Genomic DNA, 22,065 nt, shown 5'->3' with positions numbered 1-22,065 from the left:
GGTGTGAAAGTACTTTCTGGGGTAATGAAAATGTTGTTTCTTGACAGGCAGTATAGTTATATGAGTGTACGCATTTGTCAAAATTATTGAACTATGTCCTTAAGATCTGAGCATTTGACTGTAAACAGCTTATACTTCAATTTTAAAAAGTTCATATATAGGGTGACCGAATGGATTGAAAAAACAAGACTCATCTATATATTGCCTACAAGAGACTACTTCAGAACCTAAAGACACAGACAAACTGAAAATTAAAGCATGGAAAAAGATATTCCATGCAAATAGAAGCAAAAGAAAGCTGGGTGGGGTAGCAGTACTCATGTCAGATAAAATATATTTTAAAACAAAGATTGTAACAAGAGACAAAGAAAAGCATTGCATAATGATAAAGAAATCAAGAGGATATAACAATTGTAAATATCAATGCACCCAACACAGAAACATCTAAATATATAAAGTGTGTATTAACAGACATAAAGGGAGAAATTGACAGTAATACAAGAATAGTAGGGGGCTTTAAGACCCCATTTACATCAGTGGATACATCATTTAGACAGAAAATCAATAAGGAACTTTGCTCAGTGGCTTTGAATGAACATATTAAACTAGGTGGATTTAACAGATATATACAAATATTCCATCCCCAAACAGCAGAATACATTCTTTTCAAGTACACATGGAATATTCTCCAAGACAGATGATCACATGTTAGGCCACAAAACAAGTCTCAATAAATTTAAGGAGACTCAAATCATATCAAGCATCTTTTCTGACCATAACAGTATGAAACGAGAAATCAATTACAAGAAAATGAACAGAAAAATACACAAACACATGGAGACTAAACAACCAATGGGTCAATGAAGAAATCAAAAAGGAAATAAAAAAATACTTAGAGACAAATAAAAATGAAAATGCAATTCTTCAAAATTGTAGGGAAACAGCAAAAAGCTGTTCTTTTTTTATAAAGATTTTATTTATTTATTTTTATTTAAGAGAGAGAGAGAACATGAGCAGGGTGGGGGGAAGGCAAAGGGAGAGAGAGAGAATCTCAAGCAGACTCTGCACTGAGCGCAGAGCCTGAAGCAGCACTTGACTTCAGGACCCTGCGATCATGACCTGAGCTGAAATCAAGTTGGACACTTTACCAATTGAGGCACCCAGGCACCCTGCAAAAGCAGGTTTTTTTTTTTTTTTAAGATTTCTTTTTTTGAGAGAGAGTATGTGCAAAGGGGCAGAGGGGCAGAGGGAGAGGAAGAAGGAGAGAAGCAGACGCAGGGCTCACTTCCCACGACCCATGAGATCATGATGACCTGAGCTGAAATCAAGAGTCCAACACCTAACCAACTGAGCCACCCAGGCACCCTCACAAAAGCAGTTCTAAGAGGGAAGTTTATAGTAATATAGGCCTACATCAAGAAACAACAAAAGAATCTCAAATAAACATTATGATCCTTTACCTAAAAGAAATAGAAAAAGAACAAACAAAGCCCACAGTTACTAGAAGGAGGAAATAAAGTTCCAGGTGGAAATAAATGAAATAGAGACTAAAAAGTCAACAGAAAAGATCAATGAGACCAACATAAACAAAACTGATATACCTTTAGCCAACCTCATCAAGAAAAAAAGACAGAAAGGACCCAAATGAATACAATCAGAAATGAAAGAGAAGAACTGAAGAACCACAGAAATACCAAGGATTATAATAGACTGCTATGAAAAATTATATGCCAACAAATTGGACAACCTAGAATAAATGGATAAATTCCCAGAAACATACAATCTTCTAAGACTGAATCAGGAAGAAATAGAAAATCTGAACAGACTGATTGCTAGCAACAAAACTAAATCAAAAATCAAAAGACTCCCAATAAACAGAAGTCCAGGACCAGTGGGCTTCACAGGTGAATTCTACCAAACATTTAAAGAAGAGTTAATACCTATCCTTCTCAAACTACTCCAAAAAATAGAAGAGGAAAGAAACCTTCCAAATTCATTTTAAGAGGCCAGCATTACTCTGATACCAAAACCAGACAAAACATTCTAAAAAAATATTACAGGTCAATATTCTGGATGAACATAAATGCAAAAATCCTCAACAATCACCAGTTGAACTCAACAATACATTAAAAGGATCATACACCATGGTCAAGTTAGATTTATTCCAGGGATGCAAGGATGGTTCAATATTAGCAAATCAATCAACATGATACACCCTATTAACAAAATGAAGGATAAAAACCATATGACAGATGCAGAAAAAAGCATTTGACAAAATACAATATCAGTTTATGATAAAAAACTCTCAACAAAGTGGGGTTAGAGAGAATATACATCAACATAATAAGGCCAACAGATGAAAAACCCACAGCTAATATAATACTGAATGTTTTTCTTCTAAAATTAAGAATAAGACAATGATGTCTACTCTTGCCACTTTTATTCAGCACAGTTTTGTAAGTTGTAGCCACGGTAATTAGACAAGAAAAAGAAATAAAAGGCATACAAACTGGCAGGGAAAGGTAAAACTGTCACTCACTGTTTGCAAATGACATAGTATACACAGTAAACCCAAAAGTTCCACCAAAAACTACTGGAACTAATAAATGAATTTGGTAAAGTTGCAGGATACAAAATTAATATACAGAAATCTGTTGTATTTCTATACGCCAATAAGGAAGCAGCAGAAAGAGAAATTAAGAAAACAATCCCATAGGGGCGCCTGGGTGGCTCAGTCGTTAAGCATTTGCCTTTGGCTCAGGTCATGATCCCAGGGTCCTGGGATCGAGCCTCGCATCAGGCTCCCTGCTCAGTGGGAAGCCTGCTTCTCCCTCTCCCACTCCCCCTGCTTGTGTTCCCTCTCTTGCTGTGTCTGTCAAATAAATAAAATCTTAGAAAAAGAAAAAGAAAAAAGAAAACAATCCCATTTACAACTGCATCAAAAAGAATAAAATGCCTAGGAATAACCTTAACCAAGGAGGTGAAAGACTTGTACTCTGAAAACTGTAAGGCACTGATGAAAGAAACTGAAGACAACACAAACAAATGGAAAGATATACTATGCTCATGGATTAGGAGAATATTGTTAAAATGTCCACACCACCCAAAGCAACCTACAGATTTAATGCAATTCCCATCAAAATACCAATAATATTTTCTACTGAAATAGAACAAATAATCCTAAAATTTGTATGGAACCACAAAAGACTCCAAATAGCCAAAGTAATCTTGAGAAAAACAAAGCTGAAGGTATCACAATCCCAGATCTGAAAATATAGTACAAAGCTATAGTAATCAAAATAGTATTGTACTGGTACAAAAATAGACACATAGATCAATGAAACAGAATACAGAGCCCAGAAATAAACCCGTGCTTATAGGCTCATTCATCTACGACAAAGGAGGCAAGAAAATACAATGGGAAAAGAGTCTCTTCAATAAATGCTGCTGGGAAAACTGGACAGCTACATGCAAAAGAATTAAACTGAACCACTTTCTTACACCATATACAAAAATAAACTCGAAATGGATTAAAGACCTAAGTGTAAGACCCAAATCCATAAAACTCCAATAAGAAGACTTAGTAATCTCTTGGACATCGGCTGTAGCAACATTTTTCTGGATATGTCTCCTCAGGCAAGGGAAACAACAGAAAAATAAACTACTGGTACTACATTAACCTAAAAAGCTTTTACACAGTGAAGGAAACCATCAACAAAATGAAAAGGCAACCTAATGAATGGGAGGAGATATTTCCAAATCATATAACTGATAGGAGATTAATATCCAAAATATATAAAGATTTCATACAACTCAACACCAAAATACACTAATAATCCAATTTAAAAATGGGCAGAGGACCTGGATAGATATTTCTCTGAAGAAGACATACAGATGGCAAACAGAAAAGATGTTCAGTATCACTAATCATCAGGAAAATGCAAACCAAAACAACAGTGAGATATCACCTCATACCAGCCAGAATGGCTAGTATCAAAAAAATAAGAAATATCAAGTGTTGGTGAGAATGTAAAGAAAAGGGAACCCTCATACATTATTGGTGGGAATGTAAATTGGTGCAGCCACTATGGAAAAAAGTATGGAGGTTCCTCAAAAAATCAAAAATTCTTAGAAGTACCGTATAAGCCAGTAATTCCGGTACTGGGAATTTATTCCAAGAAAACAAAAACACTATTTTGAAAAGATATAGGCACCCCTATGTGTATTGCAGCATTATTTACAGTAGCAAGATATGGAAGCAATCTAAGTGTCCATCATTAGATGAACAATAGATAAGAAGATGTTGAATTGAATATTACTCAGCCATAAGGGATGAGATCTTGCCATTTGTGACAATGTAGATAGATCTAGAGAGTATTATGCTAAGTGAAATAAGTCAGACACAGAAAGACAAATAGCATGATTCATTTATATGCAGAATCTAAAAATCAAAACAGATGAACAAAACACAACAAAACAAAAACTCATAAATACAGAGAATAAACTGGTGGTTGACAGAGGGGATGGAGTGAGAGGGATGGGTGAAATAGGTGAAGGGGATTAAGAGATACAAACTTCCAATTACAAAATGAATAAGTCACTGAGATAAAAAGTACAGCATAGGGAATATAGTCAGTAATATTGTATTAACTTCGTATGGTGACAGATGGTAATTACACCAATCATGGTGAGCACTGCATGATGTACAGAACTGTTAAATCACTATATTACACACCTGAAAACAATGTAACATTGTACATCAACTATACTTCAGTAAAAAAGTAAAATTAAATTTAAAAATTTTTAAAGTTCATGTTTACCTCAGCTGAGAAATCCTTTGGGAATCTATCCCAAAAAATAAATGCATCAGTACATAAAGATAACTTACTTGGACAAGGCTTCAGTTGAGGAAACCAAGGTTTCCACTGTATTTGAAGCTGATTTTGTAGGAATCATTTCATATTATTGGTCAATGTTAAAACAGTTTTTGAGGAGAAAATGGAAAGATTAACACAAAGGGAATGCATAATCAAAAATGCATTCTCAACCCAGATAACCCAGATAAAAGCCTGTTAAGTTTTTAAAAGTGAAAGAGTCACATAAAATATACAGGCTAGATAATTATTACCCCAAATATCTGAATAAGCTTAAGGTTGTTCAATAAAAATACCAGTTAGTGTGGTTAAACAGGAAGAACTGTTAGAAAGCCCCATGCTATTTCCCATTCTATTTCTAACAAATCCACACTTCTTTTAAGCCATCACCTCTTCCTAAAAGTCATAGCACAAAGACCACTTACTTAAATCTTTTCCCACGAGTAAAGCTAGAAATGCAGTTTCACAATACTTACTGGAGAATTGTATTGTGGAGAAAAAAAAGAATATCTAATAATAGGTAAAATAGAATAAATGGTGGTATACTCATAGAATGGCATATTAGGCACTATTAAAAAGAATAATTACATATATTCATTTTGACTTGAAAGGATTTCCATAATTTAATGTTCTCTGAGATAGGTAAATGCAGAAGAGTGTAGAGAATATGATCCCATTTTAGTAAATAACAACGAGAAAAAAATACCAAATTGTTAATACTGGTATCTTGAAAAGAGGGTAGGGCTGGCAGTTAAGAGTTTAAAAACAGAAAAGATCTGTTTTAGAAGAATTCTCAGAATACGTAAGAAATGCTGTGTAATCATACATATATATATACATGTATGAAAAGTTGGTAACCAAAATAATTCTAATGACTGTTGAAATACATGGATTTTTACTTCCTTCTTTATTCTTTTCCTGTCTTTATTTTTTGCTATTGACACATGTGCAATCAGAAGAACATTTTTATTTTAGGGGGAAAAAAAGGTCAGAGACCTGGAAAATACTGCAAAAAGCTTTGAAATTTAAAAAATACATGGTGCTATAGGTAGATATGAATTCTGAATAATTACTATATTTTAAAATTCAAAAACAAAGGAGAGTAATATATTCATTAATGTAGAGAGCTATTGAATCATTATATTGTACACCTGAAACTAATATGACACTGTATGTTGTTTCAATTTAAAAAATTAAAAATTTTAAATAAGAGATAATTACATAGAATAAGCAACATTTTCTGCCAAGACCAAAGAACAAAAAAAACATCTTACGTAAACAGACCCTAAAGCACAGATATCACAGACACACACATATACCTGGATGGTTCAGCATAGTATCAAGTTCTTCTTTGGCCACAACCATTCTCAATCTATCACTACTATCAATGACAAAAATAATGGCTTGTCCTTCTCTGTATAAGGAATGAGAAAAATTAAAGATAAAATTATACATTTTTCCATGTTTAGCATTCATTTGCATTTCCTAACCTGTGTATTATCTTTTTATTACATATTAGTTTATATGAGTGACTACTATATTACCATTAGTCCTATTTCATGTAAAATAATTTTTTCTCAGTTGGTTGATAATATGGTAAATTTAATGACTTATTTCATAATTTTTAAAAATTACAAGTAAAACCATAATCCTATTACACAGATGCAATCATTATTAATATTTGGGGGTAAATCAATTTTGACATTTTCTTTGTGTATATTCACATATGAGTACCTACATTTGTATTTAAATGGAATCTTGCTGTTTTATACCCTGCCTTTCTGATATATATATATTTCCTTGATCTTCTTTGCAGTATAGTTTGAACTACTTTTATATGAAACATTAAAGCTCTACACCAGTGTTTCTCAAATATTTCTTACCATAACCATAGTGAGAAATACATTTTACATTAAGATACAGTAGACCCTTAAGTATATGTAACTATATTTGAAATAAGTTTCCAGAAATAATACTTACAAATAGCTTTTATTTTATTCTATTTGATTTTTTTTAAGCTGATAACCAGCCACTAAACTGGCTTAAAGATTCACTTACAGATCACAGTGGCACTTAAAAAAAAATCACTGATTCCCTGCACCTTTCTTTTAATGATTATAAAGTATCCCATTGCACAGATATGTCATCGGTAATACTGTGGACTTAGAGATTATTTTTAATTTTTATTATTGTGAAAAACTTTGGAATAAACATCCTCCTGAGTACATTTTTTAAATTTCTTGGTATCTTAAGACTTGTAATTAGGAATAAAATTTCTAGAAATACATACAAAATTTAAAGTTTTAGATAAACATTGACAAACTGTATTCCAGAAATACTTTATCAATTTATACTACTACCAGTATTTTTCCCACCTTTCCAGCATGGCTCTTAACATTCTTTTCCATTTTTGCCATTCTAACAGCATAGTATTTTACACTGTATTTCATTAATTGCTAGTAAAGTTCAATATGTTTGCATATATTTATTGGACATTTTACCTTTTTTTGTGAATCACTTATTCCAGTCATAAATTAAGATTTTAAAAGTTCAATATCATTAAAAAATAAAAGTTCAATATCATTAGCAATCACATGAGCATAAAAATAAAACAACTCTTGAGTACCATTTTCTCCTATCATTTAAAAAAAATGAACATAGGTTATCACTAGTCATATATTACTAGTAGCCATGGATTGGAAATATCTACCAACAGTTTTAAAAATGTTAAATCCCTTTGAGCCAGTAATTTTATTTCTGGAATTTATTCTAAGGAAACATGATCTATGACAAAGATTTATGCAGCAAGATGTGCTAACTGAAGGATTGTTTATAATCTTCAAAAACTGAGAATAGCTTTTATGTCCAAAAATAGAATGATTACAAAATAGGCATAGGCATGTGAAAAAAAAAATAAACAGCCAGTCATTAGTTATATTCTTTGGATGTTTTTCCTGATTTATTCTTATCACTGAATATTAACTGAAAAAGCAGGATAAAAAACTATATATGGTACATAATTTAGAAGACTCCTTTCTCAACTATGTAGAGTATATATTTTATATTTCAAGAAAGAAGAAAAACAAAAAAGATTAACAATGGTAAATTTATTAGTAGTGAGATTTAGAGAAAAATTTTTTTATTCTTTTTTATATTTTCCAAATATTAAAAAATGTGTACTCCTTATATTTTATACTTTATTACTTTCATATTATAAATATGCAATAATTATACAATAATCAATGTTACAGAATCAAATAAATGACAAAGTAAACTTCCCTTATAATCTTATTGTTCCAAAAACAAATACTATTAATGATTTGGTGCACATACCACTAAATTTTTTTCCTTCTCTCTATATACTAAGCACATATTTTTGTTAAGAGTAGTATTTTTCCTTTTATAATTGAGATATCATTATAAACAGTGTTCAACACATATTCTTCTATGTTTAACTTTGTCCACCAGTGCTAGTCATAGAATTTTTTTTTTTTTTTTTTTTTTTAAAGATTTTATTTATTTACTTGACAGAGAGAGACACAGCAGAAGAGGGAACACAAGCAGGGGGAGTGAGAGAGGGAGAAGCAGGCTTCCCGCGGAGCAAGGAGCCCGATGCGGGGCTTGATCCCAGGACCCTGGGATCATGACCTGAGCCGAAGGCAGACGCCTAACGACTGAGCCACCCAGGTGCCCCCATAGAATACTTTTCAAGAAAAAAAATGATGGCTAGAGAGCATGAACATTTTTCATTTTAAAAGATATTGATAAATTTCGCTGAAAAAGATGTTACATTCCCACCATAAGAGTGACTTATTTTGCCATAGTAGACTTAATCTTTTTAATGTCTTTCAGTCTAATAGATTAAGATGTACTTGTTCTTTCATAATTAGAAAAATATAGATACAGGATATAAATTTACTATTATTGTAGCCTTCTCCATAGTAACCCTATTCACTATTCAACCTACAATTTAGCTATAGTGTTCCTAATTAATTTCTTCCAAAAAGATTTTGAAGAAAAAGGAATTAAAATCAGAAACGTTTCCTTTTATAGAAACTATTTTCTATGTATTTTTGTTATCTGTAATTAAAATAAATGTTATTTTTAAAATAGTAGCTAAAATAAATACATTTTAAAAATTCTTTTTTTGGAGGAAGAATAAAAAAATCCTATACTGAAAACTCAGGTTTCCTAAAAAAACAAAAAAACAAAAAAAACCCCCAAAAACCCAAAAAACAACTCACATTTCCCCAGAGAATTTAATGCAAGCTACCATAAACATGCCACTTTCCCTTTACCAAACTGACTCTGAAATCTGAAGAACAAAATCTTCTCTCTGTACCTCAGCGGTCCTCTGGATCTGTATGATTTAAATATGACTTCAATATATTAAAGCACTCATTGAAAAGAGTATCTGAAAAAAATCTCCTTTGGCTCATATCTGAGGAATACAGTGTTTGTTCCCACATTAGCAGGAAAGAATAAAAATTAAAATCTGATCTGGGCAGTCATCTCATAATCATTCCAAGGCAAGAGTTGATAATGACAAAAAGGCATTTAGTCAAGGGATACTGGTTATAAGTTTCAGACTCCAAAAGTAAGTTACATTGCTTTTACAGGAAGGAGTTCTAGCAATATGAACAGTTAATGAATTCATTTTACTACCACATGCAAATCCTGAGACGGCATAATAATTTGGGTTCTAGTAACTTAACAGTTCTTAATCTGAAGTAATTAGTGAGCACTTTATTTGCATACGCTGACAAATATCTTCTTTAGAATTGCTTGTAGAACAAATGGATCAACTGTTTAAGTTAGTACTGTTATTTTAACTAAATTTATTCAATAAATATTTACCGATCTATATGTCTAGCATCATACTTGGCCTTGAAGAAATAACCTGAATAAGAAATAATCCTTGCTCTTGAGCAGTTCACACCCTCATTAGAGAGGCAGCTATGGCACATGACTTTAAGACATAACAAGTATGGTAAAGTACTGTGTGAACACTGGGGACAGAATAACTGGGCAAAAATGGTGAAATTTGACAGAGGAGGTGACTTTTGAGTTAACTTTAAAGCATGACTATATTAACTTTAAACTGCAACTAAACAGAACAGGGCATTAAAAACAAGAGAGAAAAGCATATGCAAAGATCCAAGGTCATGGAGGACCTGAAGCATTTGAGAAATAATATGAAATATGATTATACTTTTTCATTAGAAAACATTTTCATTTTTTCATTAGAAAATGTGCTTAAATTATATGAAAAATAAATATTGCAACCTAGCCCACGTAATCCTTTGGATTTATTTGTTAAGCATTATTATTAAAATATACTCATCTAGTTAACCAACATTTATAAACATACTTACTTATAATAGTGTTCCCAGAGATTTCTGTATCTTCCTTGACCTGACATGTCAAACACTGTAAAAGACAAACTACAGAAAACAAAGCAAAACAAAACCAAACACCAAAACAAAACAAACCATGACTACATTATAAGATACTAACTTAAGGTGTTACTTTCACTTAAAAATTTAAATTGTTTTCAAAGAAACCACCTTTGAATATACAATATTCAACTTGAGCTAATTTTCAAGTACAAGTCCCATAAATTAAATTTTTTAATATAAATATGATTTTGTAATGAATAACATATAAAAAAAAGATGTTTTCCTTCTAGTGAGATTATCGGAGTTTATCTAAAGTTAAATTCTGAAAAACAATCCAGGGGTAGTGGTACAAATAATTTACCATCTATTCTGGTAGATGGTAGATTTACCATCTACTTCTGAAACAACAAATTTCTTTTTCTAAGAGTAGAACGAATGACTAGGTCGATCTGATATTATCACTTTTCACCCACAACTTCTTAGTCACAAGTATAATAAAATGAATTACCTGGATGATTTGAATTTCTCTATGCTGAATCCTATGGTTGGAACTATATCTTGTGATTGAGCCTTCAAGAGAAAAGACAAATTGAGAAATCTGCAATTACCAAAGATGAATTTTTCCTCAGGTTAAAAAAAAGCATCCACGTTTCCAATTCTAAAATTTGTCACTACGGAGATGACAGAATTAAACAAAATTATAATTTTTGCAGTGGGATCACTGTGTGTGAATTCTTCACAGAAGTTTAAGGTTTACTAATTATGAATCTGTATAACGTGTATATCTTAATTCACATTTTGTGGCTTGCTGCAAGTTACCATAGCTGTAAAGTGGTTTGATGAGTCATTCTGAGTTCACATACAGGACTTCATAATCTTTCACCACATACTTATTGAGTTTATATATGCTACTGGGGACTGTTCTCATGTCTAGGTGGTGAATATACATGGTCGCTGCTTTCATGGAGCTTATTACCTAGAGAAAGTAAACATCAATAACCAAGTAAACTACAAGTGAACACAATTTCAGGAAGTGGTAAGTGCAGTGAAAGGTGATTTGGAGATGGGAGGCAATGGGGGAGGAGGGTTGGTATGGGGCATGGAAAAAGGATGCTGAGAAAAAGCCTCTCTGAGGAGGTAACATTGGACCCAAGAGTGAATATCAAAAAGGAGAAAAGCATGACTAGATCTTGGCAAAAACATTCCAGTCAAAAGAATTAGCCAGTGCAATGACCCCAAGGCAAGCAAGGACTTGCCACTCAGGAAAAGTATAAGGCCTGTATGTCTAAAATGTACTGAGTAAGGCAGAGAGCTATATGTAACAAAGAGCTGTAGAGCCTTGAAGGCCATGGTAGGGAATTCTGTGTGGAGAACAGATTACAAGGGGGCAAGAGTACAGCAGGAGACCTGTTAGCAAGTCCCACAGGCAATTAAAATGCCTTAAGCTGACAAGTCATCAAATGCCTCCTAACACTTTCACCATCAAAAACCATTCTTCCGTTTGAATAAAAAACACCATCTACTTTCTGATAACCTATGAGTTATTCTTGACTCCTCGTTTCTTACATTTTTTATGAACCATTCTCAAATTGGTCCTATCTCACTAACTTAGTTCAGGCCCTTAACATTTCTTGCTTTGATGTAGTACAAAAGCCTTCTAATTACTCCTAACTGTTAATGTGCCACCTTAGACTAGTTACTCAACTTCTCCAAACCTTAGTTTTCTCAAATGTGAAATCTATTATTATCTTTAACTTGTAAAGTTATTGTGAGAATTAAATGAGTTAATGAATGCAAAATACTCAACACAGTGCCTGGTCCATAGGAAATACTCAGCAACTACTCAACAAATATCATAAGTATACTTTCTTTCTTCTTCTTTTTTTTTAGTGTTAAATGTTTTAAATTTTATGAATTTTAAACACATATAAAATTCAAGTATTCACTCTGGCATTTCTGTTTTAGCATCAATATACAGAAGAAATATGTCAGTGCTGTCATTTGCTTTGGTTTTGCACCTATTAATATTGAGAATGTGATTTGGTCTCTTTGTAATAAATTTCTTATTGATTTCCATTCTTCTCATTATAACAGCCACTTAACTGACCACCATTCTGGTCTCTCTTATCTTTCTTTCTTTTTTTTTTTAATTTTATTATGTTATGTTAATCACCATACATTACATCATTAGTTTTTGATGTAGTGTTCCATGAGTCATTGTTTGCGTCTAACACCCAGTGCTCCATGCAGAACGTGCCCTCTTTAATACCCATCACCAGGCTAACCCATCCCCCGACCCCCCTCCCCTCTAGAACCCTCAGTTTGTTTTTCAGAGTCCATAGTCTCTCATGGTTCGTCTCCCCCTCCGATTTCCCCTCCTTAATTTTTCCCTTCCTGCTATCTTCTTCTTTTTTTTTTTTTTAACATATAATGTATTATTTGTTTCAGAGGTACTATACTTTCATTGATTTCAGTCTCTTTCCAATTTTCTCCATACAGCCACAGTGTAACTTAAAAAACAAAACAAAACAAAACAAAAACTTTAGTTCATCATGTTGCTTTTGTGTGAAAACACGAGAAGGTAAATTGTTGCCCCACACCATTATGTTCAATTTGGTAGTCCACTTCTGGAAATTTAAAATTCAAATGAAAAGACAGAAGCTGAAAAGTCACTGGAGCTTAGTCACCTTAGTAGTAACGTAGTAGTGAAAAGGCCTCCTTAGAGATGCCTGGTTTTGCCTTTCTAAAGTTTGTTTATTCAGCTTTTCTTTCCATCCTATTGAGCTGCCTATATTCTTCCAAAAATATCTTTCTGTTTATGTTAGAATTTATTTCCTGCCATTCAGATTCCTGCCTCAGTCCTTAGGGTTTCTTCATTGCACAACAAACTTTGGAATAAAGAGTTTCCTTACTTTTGTTGTCCCAAAATATTCCACGGTTTTGATTTTTTATTTTGATCACAATCATGATAAAAATCATCAGCTATTACTATTAGGAAAAAATACCAGTAATAAAGTGAGGAAATTAAACGTTTAAAGAAATCTCAGAAAATATACCTCAAAATAGTAGCCCTGTCTTCACTGAACTGTAATTAGAACATTTGCCTGGCCTCTCCACAATCACCCAGCTTCTTCACAAACTCTTTTTGTTTCCAGAGCTTCTCTTTTATATCTTGCTGTTTTACTTAACAAGGATAAAATTAATCAACTTTCTTTTCTTCCCATCACTTTTTTTTTAAGGAGGGAGAGAGAGAGAGTACATACGAGTGGGAGGAGGGGCAGAGGGAGAGGGAGAGAATCTCAAGCAAACTCCATGATGTAGTCTCACAACCCCAAGAGCATGACTGAGCCAAAATTAAGAGGCAGACACTTAACCAACTGAGCCACACAGGCACCCCTCTTCCCGTTACTTCTAAAGTTCTAATGGAACCTAATTAGAAAGAAGAAACTCCACAAATTAATCAGGATAAAACAAGATATGTGAGCTCATGCTTCTACTTCAAGTGGGATTTATTTTCCTCTAAAGAATTCCAAAGATTATCTCCAACATTAATCTTCTCTGCTCTGTCTAGGAACAAATACATTTGGTCATTCTCTGAATTGGTCAGGGAATGGTACAAACCAAGCAAAGAGTGTAGGAATTATTACCTAAGTGGAATAGCCTATCTGAGATAGCCCAAGGATAGACTAACATCAACAAGAATAGAACAGGATTTCTAAGAGAAGATCCTATTTGGTTAGTTTCATTAAGTCTGCCAAAAATTAAATCCTTGGTGCTATCAATCATCATTCCCTGCCCAAAAATGAAAATTAAAAAATTCCCCATCAGTCCATCCCAAAATACACTTACATACCAGGCAATATCATAGGTATTTAGGATTTAGGGTTGAATAATATCAGATCTATGCTCTTAAGGAATTTAAATTTATAATGAGGAAAAATTTAATAAATAAGCTACCAATAAAATATGCAAGATAATTTCAGATTGTTTTATTATTTTTTTTTTTTTAAGATTTTTTTTTTTAAATTTATTTGACAGAGAGAGACACAGCGAGAGAGGGAACACAAGCAGGGGGAGTGGGAGAGGGAGAAGCAGGCTCCCCACTGAGGAGGGAGCCTGATGTGGGGCTCGATCCCAGTACTCTGGGATCATGACCTGAGCCAAAGGCAGACGCTTAACGACTGAGCCACCCAGGCACCCCTCAGATTGTTTTAAATAACATAAATCTGGATGATGTGGTAGTATGATAGGATTTCCGTTGGCAAACGGGGGGTAATGGAAATTGGGAAAAAAAAGGTACTTATAGGGTGCATCTCTAAGAAAATACACTTAAGACCAGATTCTTGAGTGATCAGGTTAAAATGCCTCCCCACCATTATGCATCAGTTTAGAAAACACCAGCATCCTCAATACATTGACAATAAATAAGCATTAGGATAGCTTAAAGCCAGTTTGGGTCCAAAAGTATCTAGTTATCTAGAAACTGATTTTATCCACAAAAAATAAGAGACATAACTATAAAATGAGATTTGCAAATTTTTTGCATTGTAGATTTCTATAATTCATTTAATTCATTAAAAATAATGTTTCTAATAGTGGATGTAGGCTCACAAAAGATTTCTTTGGTTCAGATAAATGGAGGAAACAAGTGTTTTATACATACCTGTGTGACAGAGGTTTTGAGGTCTTTAAGAAATTCTATTTCAAGCGGTCTTTTGGCTATAAGCACCAAATTAAAAAAAAAAAAAAAAGCAAAGCAACTTACTGTGTTCTCAGCATCTAGAGGTCAATTGTTCTGTGGAGACAGGATAGTTGCCTAAAGATTAAGTCTCAGGAAGTGGTGTCAGAAAGTAGGTGATCCCCTTAAAATAGCCCTATAGCAAGTCTAGGCTAGTTTCATAATTCACCAGAGATAACAGAGACAGAGATGTTGGAAAGCACTGGAAGATTAATTAAAAAACCTTAGTTATTGGCTGTGTACCCAGGTTTTCCTGGGGGCTTTCCCTGACTAATGTGGTGTTAAACAGGGTTAATATGTCACAAGACCAGTCTGAAACGGGGGTTATAGAGTATTTTAAGATCACAGATGGAGCACATGATGTCTCCTCTTTCTGCCCCAAATCTCTAGAAATGACAGAAGAAATTATGAAAAAAAAAAATCCTTAAGTAGGTTAAAAAATAAAAATACATCCTTGTTCAGGGAAGAAAGCCGTTCCCATTCATATCAAAGATTATTCCTATGGTAATAACTATGTCTTGGAAGATCACTATACTGTTGGGAATGATGGAAGGAGACTGTAAATTCTTTTTTGTTTTTTGAATATTATTTCTGCCAATTTTGAGTACAGCAGACATTGATGGACTGGTCCATTTTGTGGCTATATATATTTTTTTAAGAGAAGGAGAGGTAAGGGAGGGGCAGAGGGAGAGGGAGAGAGGGAATCCCAAGCAGGCTCCACACTCAGCATGGAGCCTGACATGGAGCTCAATTCCAGGACCCTGAGATCATGACCTGAGCCGAAATCAAGAGTTGGATGCTTAACTGACTGAGCCACCTAGGCGCCCCCATTTTGTGGCTATTAATGGTGGCTCTGGTTTCAGTTATTTTGTACTTATTTGAGACTAGCTTTTTTTAAGATTTTATTTACTTATTTGAGAGAGGGAGAAAAAGAGAGAGAGAGGAGGGGGAGAGGGAGAGAATCTGGAGCAGACTCCACGCTGAGCTCAGAGCCTGACACTGGGCTCAACCCCATGACCCTGAAATCATGACCTGAGCTGAAATCAAGCATCAAGACACTTAACCCACAGCCACCTAGGCGTCCCAAGACTAGTTTTACCAAAAAAAAAAATTTTTACCTTTGAGGCAATTCCGTGATGTGGAGAAAAATGTAAACACCTCTGACAGAATAGGCCCTTACCGAAAAAAACTTCCTTATAATCTTCCTTACTGCTGATAGCTTTACCTACAGAAGTATAGGTCACCAGTCACTGAGTTTCTTAAGCATTAGCCCAGCCTATCTGCTGATAGCTGATCCACAGTACTGATTATGGGCCAAGGCACAATTGGGTATGGTTCTACTTTTAACATATACTCACTGTTCTCTAAGATCAATTCTGGACCCCACGCAACTGGGTAGGATGCTTTATCTCCCTCTGAAGGACTGATAAAGAAATTTCTTGTAATCACCTAGGTCAGGAGATAGACTCTAATGTATGTGGGCTTCTTTTAACCTTTTTCCCCTATCTTCACATATAGAGAAAACTTCATTAAATGATACTCCGTATTTCTCTATCTCACCTTCTCCAATTTATTCCTCTCTATGGCTAAATAATTACTCCTCTGACTGCTCAGTTTGTGAAACAGAACTGAGCATTCTTGGTTCTGCCTCTCTCTACTCTCTCTCTCATTTGAATGCTCCATGCCTATCACAAGAATGCACTCTCATCTGATCTTAGCCATGAAACGAACCTAGAAGAGTAGGATCTTTCCCGGAGGAGGAAACCCCGAAATTTTGGGAGGCAAATCTCAATACAATAGAGTGTTAGCAACTCCTCTGAAGAGACCTAACCTTGCCCTCCAAAATTAAATAAAGCTGATATTTTTTATCTTTGCCTGACTTCAGAACGTATACCTCAGCTGGGGAACTCCTTAAAACACCTAAATTGCCTTCCAAATCCATCTTCAGTTTTTTATCCTGGCCGCCTCACACTAACTCCCACCTGAAAATACACCAGCAGTTAGTTGTTCTTATGTGGTAAACTCATCTATGTAGAAGGGAATAATGGCCAGAAAAAAAGAAATAATTTTTTTTGTGTGTGTGTGTGTTCCAAAGTAATCTCCAACTAAACAGAAGTAAAACTGAAGCTGCTACAAAAGAAAACAGAGTAGTAAGGCTGCTTATTCAGCCCAACCTGAAACATTGGAGGCAACTACCATATTTAGGAGCAATATTTCCCATTCTCTAGCCATTTAGTCATTAAGAGTAACAGCTTCTTAGTTTTTGCCCTATCTTTATGCAGTCTATATTAGTCTTTCACTCTATAGTTTTCATTAATTCACTAATGGCTTTTACCTAAATAAGTGTATTTACAACTGTAAATGTTAGTTGTCTTTCCAATATCCATTTTCCTCTTCTTCCATACTTACAGAACTCCTATTATTTTTGGAAGCAGCAGTATGCCCTGCTTTTAAAAAAAAAAAAATCCAGCTTCATTTACAGATAGGGGTAGCCAATGAGATATAAGTAAGGAATCATTATTTGATGCTTCTGGGTAAGTTCTTTAAAGAGAGCTTATTTAGCAAGAGGGCCTATTCTTTTGCCTTGTTCTTTTCTCCTCCCTGTGACTTAGAATACAGTTAACCAAGGTGACCATGTGGAGATCTTGAAGATGAAAAAAGGCACTTAGAATAGCAGAACAGGAAGATGGAAGATGCCTGGATGTCTCCTGACTGACCACATAGCTGCACCACCAGCCCTGGAATACCTCCTCTGGACTTATTTAGCTGACAGAAAAAGAAGCTTCTATCTTATTTAGTCCACTGTTATGTGGATTTTCTTTATACGTAGCAAAACCTAACTTTTATGTACCATGTGTTGAATGTGCTAGCTTTATATTTTTCAGTTATTAAAATTATATGTTCATATACTTATTACTTAAATGACTTAAAGTCATTCTGCTTACTACTACTGATACGCATACCACACTCCTGGGAAACTGTCTTAATTATCCGTTGAACCCATAAAAATGATTCACCATTCCCTTTGTTTCTCTTGTAAAGAGGGAGCCAAAAAGAAGGCAATGATACCTAAAAGTAAACTTGGCAAATCTGTGAGGATCTTTTAAGAAAAAAAGACATTTGGAAAATATTCCAGCTTAAATAATCAAGACTCACCTATACATCTACATAAAATACACTGCAAATTATGCCTGACTGACATTTATTACTTTAAGATACTACAAGGTTAAAAGGATTTCATAACATGATTATATGAAGTAATGATGGCAAACAAAATAATTCTGCATGTTAACTTTCTCTAGTAGAAAATACACAAAGCATCTAACAAAGATACTTACATTTGAAGGTTTAAGTTTGTTAATGATTGTTGTTTTGCCGCTATTATCCAGACCAAGGCACAAAACATGAACCTCCTTCTTCTTTAGGCCAAGCAAGCCTGAAAGTCTGTCTAGCAATCCCATAATGTGATTCAAATATTTACAAACCAGCTGCAAGTTAGAAAGTAAAAAAAGATATATCAATCATTACAGGCAACTTAGGTATGGAAAATATGAACATGTGTATCAAAAAAATTAGTAATTTAAAGACACAATCATAAAAACCATGTCAAGTAGCTTTGTATTTAGGAAACAAAGTTTAAGCTGATTAGCACAAAGGAGCCTTATGTGAAATGCAGATTGGCAGCTTATAACCCTAGGCAACACAAAGAACAATGCCCTTGAAATAGCTGTATATAAAAAAAAAAAAAAAAAAAAAAAGAAATAGCTGTATATTTCTTCTGGTAAATTATAATATTTAAGAAGAAAATGTGGTTAAACTCAGTATTGTGTAGAGTCTGCCATTTGTGATCTTGAAAATATCTGCAGCCTTTCTAGAAATCTGGAACAATGTATGGCAAAGGAGTTCATGTAGAGCCTAATGCCGAAGCTCAGAAAGTAGGAGGCAGGTCAGAAATGAGAAAAACTGAGATTTGGGCTACACTATTTGAGCCACTGGCTAAATCGTTTTCTGAAGCCAGCCCCATTGTTGTATTATCCAATAATCTGAAGGAATAACTATTAAATTCACTGTTTTTGTTTGTTTGCTTGATTATATCCAGTTTAGGTTGCATTTTCTATCAAGAGGAATGAAGAATACTAACAGAAATATTTACTTTAATATATAATATATTGCTATACATATTGCTTGCTCATAACCTGCTATGAACTTTCCAAATGAAACTTTCCAAAGGTACTCCCCTTGGGTCCATCACTCCCCAAAATGTTATCATGGGAGAAGAGAGATATCCCTGTTGCCAGCCCTCAACTGCTGCAGGGACTGCTATAGGAGTAACTACAATCTGCCTAAGTCCCAAATATTTCCTATTACTCTCCTAACCATCTTTTTCAAAGTTCTCTAAATACTCATCTCATTTAATTGATTTATTCTCATCTCCATCTAAAGTTCCAGGAGCCTGTCATCCCCCAACTCCTCGAGTATTTTTTATCCCACACTATCCTAGGTAAGGCCATACCTTGAAGAATGTGAAGCTGCAGCAACTTAAATGATGAGGTTTCCAAGACAACTGCATCAAAAGGAGGCTGCATCATTGATTTTGCTTAGGTCCCTTGGGGGATCATACCGACAGAAATTTCAAAACCAAATTTCAATGATGTGCAGAAAGGAGCAAGCATGGTGCCCCACCAGAGCATGGGGCCTATAAGAGAGCCACAGTTGTCTTATCCAAGGATTGGGTTTGATTTCTGGTACTCCATTTGTGCCACTTTTCTCCTTGTGTTGGAGACTCAAATCTCACTCAATCCATTCCTTTAAATCTCAGCTTAAGGAACATTTGTACAATCTACTTTAAGTTAGCCTTCTGATATCATGAAACAATTCACACAGACCATTTTAATTCAAAGTAGATTTGCTATTCTCACTTTGTTATTTATTGTACTAAACATATTGATAAAAAGACAGTATCTTACCCCTGAATCAAAATACATTATATGTTAATTAAAAAAAAAGACAATATCTTGTTTTCCATTTTCCATACAATTTTGAACAGATTTTAAAAAAATATGACTTCTCACCTCATCATCCTCTGGGCATCCACTATAAAGCATTGATTGCCAAAAACTTGATACTTGAATATTCATTTTCCAAAGAATCCTGGATTGTGATTTTCCAACCCTTTTTCATGGATTATTAAAACTAATGCTTGTTAATGAAATATTTTGGGACATACAATGTAGAAGTCAGTTGTTTTAAAAGATGTAATTATAGCCTTATACATGCATGTTTCTATTTCTTAGTAATCATACATTTCTGTAAGTTTACTTTTTCCATGTATGAAAGAAGGAAAGATAACAATTTAAGCCACTCATCATTTACTTACCATGCCCTATGTGCACACTGGGAGATAAAGTCTTCTGTAGCTCCCTATGCCTAAAGCCATGATTCTCAACTTTGGCTGCACACTGGAATTAACTACTAAATTAGTATTTCTGGTGATGGGATTAGGGCATCAGCATTTTAAAAAGCTACACAGTGTTTCTGATGTACAGTTCCTATTGAGAACTGCTGGCTTTCAGAATAAAGTCCAAATGTTCACGCGTAGCTAATTTTAAGATCCAATCTGGCTCTGATCTACCTTTCCAGTTTCTTATCTTACTGTTTTACTGCGCACCAGCCAATCAAACTCTCTTGGTTGTTATCTGAGAAACTGCTTTCTAAAGGATTACTTGTTGCCAGAAAAGTCTTGAGGAATTAGGATATTATCCACAGCAAACAGCTTGGAAGGTAGTAAGCCGCAGATCGTGGTGGGGCAGAGAAAAACACCATGAATGGTACTTTGTAAACGTAAAAAAAAAAAAAAAAAAAAGTTCCTAGAGGGAATTATAGCCTACTTTTAGTACTTCAAACATTTTTATTCGGCTTTCAGTTTCTGAGGATGAAATTTCAATTACATTTCCCACACACCAAATAAAAACACAAAACTGGGCGATGATAAAACCAACCAAACAAACTCGCCCAAACCATGAGTCTTCTGGGACCCCTAGTACTCACCGCATAAATCCTTTCCTTTTCCACTTCTTACACTTTAGAAACAACGGTACGGAGTAAAAACCTTAAGAAAGAGTAAAGAGCAATTCTAAAACGCGACGGGAGTGGTGTTGGTGGCGGCGGCGCAGGCTACAAACATGGGGGGGGGGGCGGAGATACCTGGTCTTTGAAGTTAGTCCTGCGGGCCCAGGGGCTGAAGAGGAACAGGAATGGACCACTCACTCACTCGTATACGTCTCTGGAATAAATATCGGGCGTCTCTCAGCCTTAGTCTCTATGCCTCCATTGTAGGAATCCCTGCTCCTGAGCAAAGCCGTATCTACAAGTTGGGTGAACTGGTTGCCTGTGCTTCAGCCGGAGCATCAGTGGCTGGGCAGGCGCCTAGGCGCGTGGCGTTCCCTTGGCAACCGGACGTTCTTCCGGTCCCGAAGCCACGCCTCCTTGGCGGTCTTAGAAAGTAACCTTGGTGCTCTTGTTTATGGGATTGAAGAGCTCCCGAGAATGCCAGAGGCACACCGAGGAGTATTAAAGGTGTGAAGACAGGTGGCGGGGGGAACGGCCGCCTTCCTGCGAAAAGCAGTGTTGTCCCCGATGGAGCATGATGGGAGTTGTAGGCGTGCGCACAGCCTGGTGGGAAATGCATGGCGTAGCGTTTGCGCGTGCGCTTCTTTCCGCCACGGTCTCTCCCAGCTTCTCGGGAGAATATCAGCAATTCCAGCACGCCGGGGTGGGCGCTCCGTGTGGACCCCAGAGGGACGTGGAACCTCTGCGTCTTTACCGGGCACGCGCGCAGCGTGTTTCAACGGCCGAAGAAGACAGCTGTGCCCTCTCTGTCAAGGCATGCGCCAGAGTTTCTCCGCTGCCTCTCCCACGGAGGCTTTCCGGTCTCTTAACGGGCCTCAGACCTGGAGTCCTGAAGTAAAACTGTTAATGTAGGTAGGGAGAGGAGATAAAACTGGTGTGAAAAGTCGGAAGCGTGGCTCGGCAGAGGAAGTATGCCTGTACTCTG

The 22,065-nt window shown here is 35.2% G+C and overlaps 1 protein-coding gene across 3 annotated transcripts in view; it reads right to left on the bottom strand.

Annotated features, from left to right (window-relative positions):
• The window catches only part of ARL6 (ARF like GTPase 6), a 41,945-nt gene extending 20,269 nt beyond the window's left edge, over positions 1 to 21,676 (bottom strand). The window contains exons 1-6 of one of the 3 annotated variants that reach the window (XM_078061751.1): positions 21,216 to 21,676; positions 21,060 to 21,120; positions 18,350 to 18,499; positions 10,782 to 10,843; positions 10,250 to 10,318; positions 6,194 to 6,288 (exon numbers count right to left, since the gene is read on the bottom strand). In XM_078061751.1, coding sequence (XP_077917877.1) covers positions 6,194 to 6,288; positions 10,250 to 10,318; positions 10,782 to 10,843; positions 18,350 to 18,472 — 349 coding nt within the window. In that variant the 5' untranslated portion in view covers positions 18,473 to 18,499; positions 21,060 to 21,120; positions 21,216 to 21,676. The remainder of the gene's footprint in view (positions 1 to 6,193; positions 6,289 to 10,249; positions 10,319 to 10,781; positions 10,844 to 18,349; positions 18,500 to 21,059; positions 21,121 to 21,215) is intronic. The other 2 variants (XM_078061722.1, XM_078061796.1) reach the window with 2 other exon arrangements.
• Positions 21,677 to 22,065: the final 389 nt, after the last annotated feature.

This window comes from Halichoerus grypus, chromosome 1, assembly GCF_964656455.1.
Source record: "Halichoerus grypus chromosome 1, mHalGry1.hap1.1, whole genome shotgun sequence".
Classification (NCBI taxonomy): Eukaryota; Metazoa; Chordata; class Mammalia; order Carnivora; family Phocidae; genus Halichoerus; species Halichoerus grypus.
Note: the sequence above shows the minus strand (reverse complement) of the source record. Positions and strands in the feature narration are given on the sequence as shown.